The 10922-nt window shown below is 37.2% G+C and overlaps 1 protein-coding gene across 1 annotated transcript in view; it reads left to right on the forward strand.

Annotated features, from left to right (window-relative positions):
* Positions 1–10539, forward strand: part of GTF2B (general transcription factor IIB) — a 30941-nt gene extending 20402 nt beyond the window's left edge. The window contains exons 3-7 of the mRNA XM_004442904.3: positions 1194–1327; positions 4267–4413; positions 4545–4674; positions 5852–6133; positions 9642–10539. Coding sequence (XP_004442961.1) covers positions 1194–1327; positions 4267–4413; positions 4545–4674; positions 5852–6133; positions 9642–9775 — 827 coding nt within the window. The 3' untranslated portion in view covers positions 9776–10539. The remainder of the gene's footprint in view (positions 1–1193; positions 1328–4266; positions 4414–4544; positions 4675–5851; positions 6134–9641) is intronic.
* Positions 10540–10922: the final 383 nt, after the last annotated feature.

A 10922-nucleotide genomic window follows, 5' to 3' on the forward strand; every position in this document is an offset into this window, starting at 1 on the left:
GTGCATTGTACCTGTATCAGCTTATTTAACCTTTACAATATTTAAAATATGAAGTTATTGGGGAAATTTAAAGCTGAGGAAGTGAAGGCACAGAAATGAGGTAGTTTGTCCGAGGCTAATTTGCAAATGGTAGAGTCCACACTCTTGCCCATTGTATTAATTGACTGTCAGTGCCAGAACTTCTCATTGCTGAGGTAAGTGATCTCTGCCATTCCTCTCTCCTTTCTGTTTGTTGTGTATAGGCAAAGATGAAAATGGTCTGGTTCCTGCTATCAGTTTTATCACACTTTGGTGGAAAAGCTCATGCTTTACAAATACAGCATAGAACAGACTCTGGAATCCAGTGCACATTTCAGTTCTAGCTGTGTGATCTTAGGCAAATGAATCTTATTTCTAAGGTGGCAGTAAAAGTGGTACCTACCGTTATAAGGCTGTGGGGATTAAAAGGGAACATTTACAAAGGGCGCAGTGACTAGCACGTGGAAGTATTCAGTGTTAACTCTTGTCTACTGTGGAGCTGTTACCAGCCATTGAGTGTTCCCCCAAAGCAGTAATCAACCAGATCTATTCATGTCTGGTTTCTTGTCATATTTAGCCACTGCTTCATTGCCTAAAAAGAAAAGTTTGCCTACCTGGCTTTCTTCTCACTGATGCTAGGCTTAGTTTATTCCATATAAATTACTTGGCCAAAAATATTTTTTCATCAAATAGTTACTAAAACAGAAGCTTAGGTTTAGTTCTTTGCAAAGCATTTCCCATGAAAACTTAGTAATTTTTTTATATTACACTATGTGCATTAATACCATTGTGAACAGTGTTTTCTGTTTTTTTCCACGCCTGTTGCACGTTTTGTGCAAAGCACATTTTGTGCAAATATTGGTTCTGAATCATTATATTACTTTATCTTTGCATCACATATGAATAGCTTCATTTTGCTATTTGTCTTTATTTTGACTAACTCTTTTTTCTTTCAAGAGTTAGACTATGACTCATCATAGCATAATGTTTAAAGAGGGTTATTATTGGACTTAAAGGAGTGCTTTAGGACAAATGCCTGAGGCATCATACTTAAGCTGGAGCCTAGGTGTCCGTGTTGAGATTTCCTGGGAATGAAAGGGCTGAGTTGGGCATTAGACAGTGTTAAGTAAATCCTATCTTGACAAGACAATTTAGATTTGTGCTTATATTCTTAGGTGACCGGGTTATCGATGTGGGATCTGAATGGAGAACCTTCAGCAACGATAAAGCAACAAAAGATCCATCTCGAGTTGGAGATTCTCAGAATCCTCTTCTAAGTGACGGAGATTTGTCTACCATGATTGGCAAGGTAGTAAATCCATTCGGCAGGAAATACCAAGTGCAGACTGACCAAAGACCTGGGAGTGTGGGGTCTTTGGAAGAGTGTCAGTCACTGCCCCAGTGAGGAATCTTGACCTGAGAATAAGATTTGCCAGTAATACCATTGTGAATGATGGTTGCCTTATGCATTTCTTCCATCTTAAAGGGGAAACCAACAGATCAAAATTACCAAGTCTTTATATCTCAGGCCCTTGTTTTCATGAAGCACATTTCCTACAAAAATTAAGTTGGATGTAGATGATCTTTATGAGTTCATATTGATATGTTCCGTGAATATTTGGAATGTCTTCTCTTTTCCCTCCACACCACCTAAGATAAATTAGAGCTCAGTATAGCCTATTTTCTAATATTAGTGAATTTATGACTTACCTAAGCTTCACCCTCATCTGTAAAGTGAGAATAATAGTACTTCATAGAGATATTGAGAGTTACATGGGAATGTGTGTAAAGTATTTATAACACGACATGTAGTGTGTAGTATGTGTTCAGTAAGTGGTAGCCACTGCTGTTATATAAGGCAGTAGCATAATCTTCCTGGCAACCAGGCTCTTTTTCGCTCTATTATCTGAACTGGAAGTAGTAGTGGCAGTTTTCCAAAGGACTAATCAAGGAAGTCTATGCTATTTTAGGATGTACTGTGTACTACTTACTGCATAGTCTGCTTTTAAGAAAGTATCATAAAAAAAGGAGGTCATTGATTATTTTTTCATGCTCTATAAATTACATATCAAATTTGAAAAACATGATGTAGGCTAGGTTAAAAAGTTTACAATATTATATTCAGAAATATTTTTAAGTAGGTGATTTCTGCATTTGCTTTAGCCTTATAGGCTAGAAAAAAGGTATACTAAGGACATTTTAAAAATGTAAGATTGCAACTAATTGACACTGCAACTTTTTTTAATGTTTAATTTTTTTCAATAGGAAATACATGACTCAAAACCAAAAATGTAAAAAGAACACAGTAAATCTTCCTCACCCTTGACCCCCAAACTCTCAGTTCCCACTGCAACCCCCTTTCCCTGTCAAAAACAGGTAACCACTATTATTAGTTACTCCTGTATCCTTTGAAAGTTTACGCCTATATGGCAAAAAAGAATTTTTCAGGACACTACATTTATTATATAGTAAATTTCTGTGTGTTTTGGGGAATATTTATGGACTTTCTTTTCTTTCTCTCTCCTGGTCTAGTTAATCAAACGCCAAACACTGTTTTAATACCCGGTAGCTTTAGTCTTCCTTCATTGCTCTTCTTTTTCAGCATTTTCTTCACTAGTCTTTTCCATTTAAAGGTTAGGATCGCTTTGTTTAACGATCCTAAAAAACAGAAAAACTTGGTTATTTTCGCTGAGATTTTGGGTAGATTTATTTGCAAATTGACTTAGAGAAGATCAACTTTTTCATGATAAAACTTCCTGTCCCAAAACATAGTATGCCTTTCCAAAATTTCCTTAGGTCATATGTGTTCTTCAAGGGATATTTTAAAGTTTTTTTTTTACAAAGGTCTTACATGTTTCTTAAGTTGAGTCCTAGATATTTTTTTGTTGTTGTTGCTGTTGGAGTATTTTTCTTTCGTTATCTTCTTTTTTTTTTTTTTTTTTTTAAAGATTTTATTTATTCATTTTTTTTCCCCCAAAGCCCCAGTAGATAGTTGTATGTCATAGGTTCACATCCTTCTAGTTGCTGTACGTGGGACTCGGCCTCGCGTTGGACGGAGAAGTGGTGCCTTGGGGCGTGCCCGGGATCTGAACCCGGGCCGCCAGCATCAGAGCGCGCACACTTAACCGCTAAGCCACGGAGCCGGCCCTCTTTCGTTATCTTCTAACTGGTTGATTATACATATGAAGGCTGTTGATTTCTGTTTGTCAATTTCAACCTTGCCACTCTAATCAATTCTGTTATTATGTATACATGTATGTAATACATGTATACATAATACATGTATTATGTATTATGTATAGCAGTTTTTCAGTGATTTTCTTGAGTATTCTAGGTCTACACCGATACTATCTACAAAGAGTTTATCACTTCCTTCCCAAATATGTACTTCTAATTTTTCTCTTTCCTAATTTTAATATACTTAGACTAATTTATATAATTATAATTATATAACAATTACATTATATTGGCTAGTTTTTCTAATACTGTGTTACAATATGGTAGTGGTAGGAAGTGCCTTTATCTTCTGACTTGAGTGGTAATGCTGCTAATGTTTCTGCATTAATCATTTTGCTGGCTTTGGGCCTAGGACAGTAATTTTCTAATATGAGGAAGTACCCATTTGTAGTGTTTTAAGAGTTTTTATCAAAAAATGGATTTTGAGTTTTGTTTACTTGTCTTTTTTAGCAACTTTGGAGGTGATCATTTGATTTTTCTCCTTAGGTCTATTAATATGATGGTTTATATTATTAGATTCTCAAATAATAGATATTCTTACATTTAAAGTATGTGATAGAAAACCTCTTTAAAACCATCTTAGGGCCGGCCCCGTGGCTTAGTGGTTAAGTGAGCGCGCTCCACTGCTGGCGACCCGGGTTCGGATCCCGGGCTCGCACCGACGCGCTGCTTCTCCGGCCATGCTGAGGCCGCGTCCCACATGCAGCAACTAGAAGGATGTGCAGCTATGACACACAACTATCTACTGGGGCTTTGGGGGGAAAAATAAATAAATAAAATCTTAAAAAAAAAAAAAAAAAAAAGAGTTTAAAAAAAAAAAGAGTTTAAAAAATAAAAAAATAAAAAAATAAAACCATCTTAACCTGGTACTTTCTCTATTGAGGAATAGGGAAGATGCATAGGGTAGATTTCTTGGGTATATGGAGTCAGACCATATAAATTATATTTTCTTAGAAATTGTTCAGGTTTTCAAAATTTTTTTGCACAAAATTATAAAATTTTGTTTTATAGGGTACAGGAGCTGCAAGTTTTGATGAATTTGGCAATTCTAAGTACCAAAATCGGAGAACAATGAGTAGTTCTGATCGGGCAATGATGAATGCATTCAAGGAGATCACCACCATGGCAGACAGAATCAACCTCCCTCGAAACATAGTTGTAAGTTCTTGTCTTCTCCTTTAAGCCATTCTGGCATTAACTTAGCATAATTTAATGAACATATGAAATTTTGATATTGCAACTTATTAAATGGCCTAGAGTTAATTAAACTTCGTTTCTCTGCTTTGAAGGATCGAACAAATAATTTATTCAAGCAAGTGTATGAACAGAAGAGCCTGAAGGGAAGAGCTAATGATGCCATAGCTTCCGCTTGTCTCTATATTGCCTGTAGACAAGAAGGGGTTCCTAGGACATTTAAAGGTAAGTTTTTAGTTGCATAGATAAAAATATTATCTATGTCACATTAAAGTAACAGACCAAAGTCAAGCAGGTTTGATACTAAGTAGCTACGTCATGTCTTCGTGGTTACATTTCCAAATGCCTACTTACTTTGTTCCCTGACAAAAATTCATTCTGTGATCTTATTGACCATGTTCTTTTCAGGCTGTTTTCCCCTGTAAAGTCATTTTAGTTCATGTAAGCCCCGTGTTCTTTGTTAGTAAGATCTTCTCACTGACTGTATTTTGTGGGCTTTGAGGCCGGGTGTCATAAGCCAGAGCAAGCCTTTGTAGTGAGTCTGTACACCTGATGCACAGAAAACAGTTTCTGCTCCTAGCACAGGTGTCTCTAAGTGAGGGAGTCAAGCTTTAGAAAGCATCAGTGAAGTTTCTCCTTTTGAGGGATATGGTTTGCACTTTCACACTTAAGTTGGAGGAGTTGAGAGAACTACTGTTTTTCAGTTTGCAGTTTACCCAGGAATACGTGACAGCCTATTCACACCACTTGCTGTGAGACTTACACTGACTTTCACTGCCAAAGTTCATTTTAGCTTAAGATTATAATTACCCTCCATTCATCCATGAATATTTATTTTTTAAGTTTTCTTACGTCAAAGGGAAGAGGCAGTGGCTTTTATCATCATTTTTGTTATTACAACTAAAACTAAGGTTTTGTTAAATTTATTCTGCAAGTGTTTGGTAGTTGAATTTTTAGAGTAACAGTCAAGCGTTGGGTCTCATTCTGCTACAGCTGTAGTGTGGGGATGGCGTGTACACAGGGCGTTGGGCAGCTTGAGGAGCGCTCTTGAGCTTGAGTATTTTCTTTCCTCTCCTTGATATACTTAAAACAGATCAATATATAAATATCAAAGAAGTTTTTGATTACTTGAAGAAAGTTACTTGCATGAATTGAAACTTCAGAGAAGTTAATATTTTGAAATATTAACACCTACATTTAACTTTTTAAAAAAACTTTAAAGTGTGATAAACTTTTAAATTAGAAATTTTAAATTAGCTCCATGGTAAGTATCAGTGAGAGAATTAGAGATTCATCTTGAAGGCATGATTGAACTTTTTGCAGTTAGAATCAGAAATGATAGATTTTTAAATGAACTATGTGGCTTATGTGGATTTATTTATTTAAATTTTTTTTCTTTTAGAAATATGTGCCGTATCACGAATTTCTAAGAAAGAAATTGGTCGATGTTTTAAACTTATCTTGAAAGCTTTAGAAACCAGTGTGGATTTGATTACAACTGGGGACTTCATGTCCAGGTTTTGTTCCAACCTCTGTCTTCCTAAACAAGTGCAGATGGCAGCTACACATATAGCCCGTAAAGCTGTGGAACTGGACTTGGTTCCTGGAAGGAGCCCGATATCTGTGGCGGCAGCAGCCATTTACATGGCCTCACAGGCATCAGCTGAGAAGAGGACCCAAAAAGGTAGGATTCTTCATCAGGAAGAGTAGTGATGAAATTGCGAAGGCTGAAGTGTGTGATTGTATTTTGATTTTAAGTACAAAACAGGTAAATATCCAGAACCCATGTCAGAGGTATTTCCTTAGCGTCAAAACTTAAGAAAATACATTATTTTGCTTTTAAGTGGCTCAGAAATAAAAATATTTGGAGGCACAACCCTGTGTACAGACTTTTTTCCCATTTGAATTAAGTATTTTTAGTCTGTACATTTTTCATTTTTAGAAGTTTTTATTTTTTTCCTGTAAATGTTCCTGGTTATTTTGAAAAGTCCTTTTTTTCCTCTCAAAACTTACCTTTTAAATCTTGAGAGGAGTGGGCCATGCTTTCTTTCTCACTGCCTGGCATGGGACCTGCAGGTAGGCACACTGTACATGTGTTGCCCATCAAGCTTGAACATTCTGAGAAGCTGTTCTGTTTCTCCTTTGATACGGTAGTCATAGTTTCATAATGAAAATACTGACATAAGTTGTTCAACCTTCTAAAGCCATTTTTGAATTTAGTGTTGTAGGGGAACCTTCAAACAGAAGTATTAAGTGAATTTCTTTACAACCATGTATTCATTAATTACTTCTGTGATCTTCAAAAAGATTTATAAAGAAAAAGCAGTCAATTCTAAATTTAAAAGTGAGGTAGTGCAATTACTTGCTGCAAAAACTTTGTAATACCCTATTCATATATAGAAGAATGACTAGAAAAAAGAAGCCAACCATTAGTTATTTAAATGTGCCGTTATCTATTCCCTTTGGCCTCCACTCATATTCTTTAAGGAAATTTTGAGTCTTCTGGTGTAGCTGAGAAGGTGCAGCTAGGCAGATTATCCTTACCTTCATTCCTAGTTGTAAAGTCTTTCAACAACACAAAAATGTTTGTCTTGGCACTTTCTGCTGCTTGTGTTGGACATGAAGCATTTTCTTAAGGCCTTTTTCTTCCCTGCCCAGCAGCCAGTTGATATTCCTGTAGTTGACATTCACTGGTATCTGTCTAGAATAATGTAATGCAACACAAGATAAGGAAATTTAAAATTAGCTAATTTCACACTGATGGCAGGCATCCACACTGAAAATCCATAAAACCTCACTGATTTGAACTGACTATGAAAAGGTGGTAAAATGAGTTTGTGTTAAAGGGTGTGTTTAAAAAAATCCATTTTGGGGGCTGGCCCCGTGGCATAGCGGTTAAGTTTGCACGCTCTGCTTCGGTGGCCCAGGGTTCACAGGTTTGGATCCTGGGCATGCACCGATGCACTGCTTGTCAAACCATGCTGTGGCGGCGTCCCATATAAAGTAGAGGAAGATGGGCGCAGATGTTAGCCCAGGGCCAATCTTCCTCAGCAAAAAGAGGAGGATTGGCATCAGATGTTAGCTGAGGGCTGATCTTCCTCACAGAAAGAAAACAAAATCCATTTTGGTTAAGTATTTATAACTAACCAAATAATTGTTAAGTGGCATTCCTTTGGGACTTCTTTTAATAAAAAGGAAAAATGTGACTGACCTTGAAGGATAAAAGTGGATGCTAGGATTTTGTAATAGACTGTAGAAATACTCATGAGCTCAATATATATGCTCAAGTATGTGTTCGTAAGAGTGAAAAACATCTATATTATGCTACGATATACAGCTGTTTGATCTCAGATGTATTAAATAGAAAAAAAAGGTGGTAGAACAGTATTTATAGTATCATCCCATTTTGGTTTTAACGTCTTAACGGAAGCAACTTTTAACGGAAGTTAGCCAGGGTGAGATATTGCAGGGGAACTTTTAAATATGGAAATAATGAAGTGAACTTCTTTACAAGAATGTATTCATGGATAAAAAAAGATTTACTGTGGGGGGCTGGCCCGGTGGTGTAGCGGTTAAGTTCGTGAGCTCTGCTTCGGTGGCCCAGGATTTGCAGGTTTGTATCCCAGGTGTGGACCCACCCACTGCTTGTCAGGCCATGCTGTGGCTGGTGTCCCATATAAAGTAGAGGAAGATGGGCACAGATGTTAGCCCAGGGCCAGTCTTCCTCAGCAAAAAGAGGGGAATTGGCAACAGATGTTAGCTCAGGGCTAATCTTCCTCAAAAAAAAAAAATATTTACTGTGAAGAAAAAGGAGAAGTCAGTTCTAAATATGATTACCAATACAGTCATGCACCGCATAATGACGTTTCAGTCAACAATGGACTGCATATATGTTGGTGGTCCCATAAGATGAGTACCATGTAGCCTAGTTGTGCAGTAAGCTATACCATCTAGGTTTGTGTAAGTTCTGTAGGGGAGGAAGAAATTTTCTTCTGCCCTTCTAGGTTCTTCTGGCTGGTCTGAGAATTAAATTGACATGATGCAGATTAATAGGAGAAAAACAAAAGTTTAATAACACATATACGTGGGAGAAATCCAGGAAAATCAAGTAACTCACCCGAATGGCTGAAGCCCTCACCTTAAATACCATCCTCAGCTAAAGACAAAAGATGTTGGGGGTGGGGAGAGTCAGGGACTTCAAAAGGAAGGAAGGCAATTCACAGGCAAGTGAAAAGGAGCAAGTGTTTGGAAAACAAGTGTTTGGCCACACAGAAACAGAACAACACAGGGGACCCCAACAGACAGGCTTTTCTTGGTTCCTCCCCGTCTACCACCTAGTTCATGTTATGCTAAGATGATTGCTTGTTTCCAGACAGGTTTTTTTTTTTTTGTGAGGAACATTGTCCCTGAGCTAATATCTGCCAGTCTTCCTCCTTTTTGCTGAGGAAGACTGGCCCTGGGCTAGCATCCATGCCCATCTTCCTCCACTTTATATGGGATGCCGCCACAGCATGGCTTGACAAGCGGTGCATTGGTGCGCGCCTGGGATCCGAACCAGCGAACCCCGGGCCGCCGCAGCAGAGTGCGCACACTTAACTGCTTGCGCGACCAGGCCAGCCCCATTGAGACAGGTTTTTTTATCTGAATTTCTAGGCAGTTAAGGGGAGATAACAAGAAAAACTTTGAGTCTTGTGTTTCTTAAAAATAGCCAGCCTAACAATCCTCTTGTTAAAGAGACACATTTTGGGGTGGCAAATTTTGTTCCCCTTAAGTACACTCTGTGACGTTCACAAAACAACAAAGTCACCTAACGATGCCTTTCTCAGACCGTATCCCCGTTGTTAAGTGACATGTGACTGTATAATAGTTATCACTCATAGTGCTATGGCCTGAGCACCATTCAAATGCTTTACATATAGTCAACCTTATAGTCAGCCTTTTAATACTAATCTGACAACCCTTTGAGGTATTAAGTACTACCACCATTATTATTGTTGTTATTAACTTTGGCCTTGCTTTCTACGTTTTAGTATGTATTTCCATTATCAGTTTTTAAAAATCAGTATTTTTGGTTTTGTTTTTTTCACTTTGGCATTTTATACCATCATATCTATCTCACAAATTGGAATGCAGGTAGTAGAAGGGGAGGTAGGATGGAAGTTATACTTAATATTGTGATTTTTGTCTTTTAGAAATTGGAGATATTGCTGGTGTTGCTGATGTTACAATCAGACAGTCCTACAGACTAATCTATCCTCGAGCCCCAGATCTGTTTCCTACAGACTTCAAATTTGACACTCCTGTGGACAAACTACCACAGCTATAAATTGAGGCAGCTAATGTCAAACTCTTAAACACTGAACTTTGCCTATTGTACATAGCTATACAAAGTGCTGGATTGAGCCTTTAATAAGGAAATGAAAGACATGGTACGCATTCCAGGGCTAAATATTAATTGCTTGGCATTCTGTATGTATATACTAGTGAAACATATTTAATGATTTAAATTTCTTATTGAATTTGCTTTCTTTTGTAGCAATCTAGGAAACTGTATTTTGGAAGATATTTGAAATTATGTAATTCTTGAATAAAACATTTTTCAAAACTAAATTTTTTGTTACAATTACATGTTATATGTAATTTATAATTTATAATATACAATTGCAAATAATGCATATTGCAGCTAATAAAGCTGATAGAGGTCCTTGTTTTGTTTTTCTTTTCATTAGTTTTTTTATTTTTAATAAAGTCAAAATAGCAAAGCTTTTGAGAACCACGGTTGATATCAAGAACTTATTTAGTTTGCACTTTGAAAGGAGGTGTATATGATCTATTAATAAATATATGTATTAAAAAACAAGAAGTGATGAGTGGACCTTGAAAGGCACTGGCTTGAGAGAGAGAAAAATGTTTAAGTATGTGTTTTTCCTCAATGAGCTTATTGAGCAGAGATGATGATGCTGGCAAATAATTAGCAGTAGATCAACAGATTTCAATTTTCGGTTGTTAACATTTCATTTTATAGAATCTGTATATCTACAATTCTTATTTTTACTTCGTGGGATACTAAAAAAGAATATTTAAAATGGAGATTATTGGCCTTGGGAATATCCAGGAATTTTTTTAACAAGCATCTGCCCTCCCTCCCCCTGTGAATGTGATGTGTAGGTGGTTTGCGTATCACTCCTTGAGGAACATTGATTTAAGTTCTCTTGACTGCTGGGCAATGTAAGCAAAGACCAACAAAATTTTGCCCTTTTACCAGCTAGGTAGTTTGTACGGGGGACTTGAAACCATGCTCAACTGCACTGCTCTAAAACAGGTGTCATGGTTCTTAGACATCTGTAAAGAGGTTAGCACTAGATTAAAAGGACAGTCTCCTTTGGTGGCCTGGTGAGCAGACTCTGGTCCAGAGAGCAACTTTCCCCTCTAGAAGATCAGACCTCCACTGTCATTTCTGTAGACCACGGAAG

The sequence above is a fragment of the Ceratotherium simum genome, chromosome 2 (genome assembly GCF_057802395.1).
Source record: "Ceratotherium simum simum isolate JZ-2026a chromosome 2, ASM5780239v1, whole genome shotgun sequence".
In the NCBI taxonomy this organism is placed as follows: domain Eukaryota; kingdom Metazoa; phylum Chordata; class Mammalia; order Perissodactyla; family Rhinocerotidae; genus Ceratotherium; species Ceratotherium simum.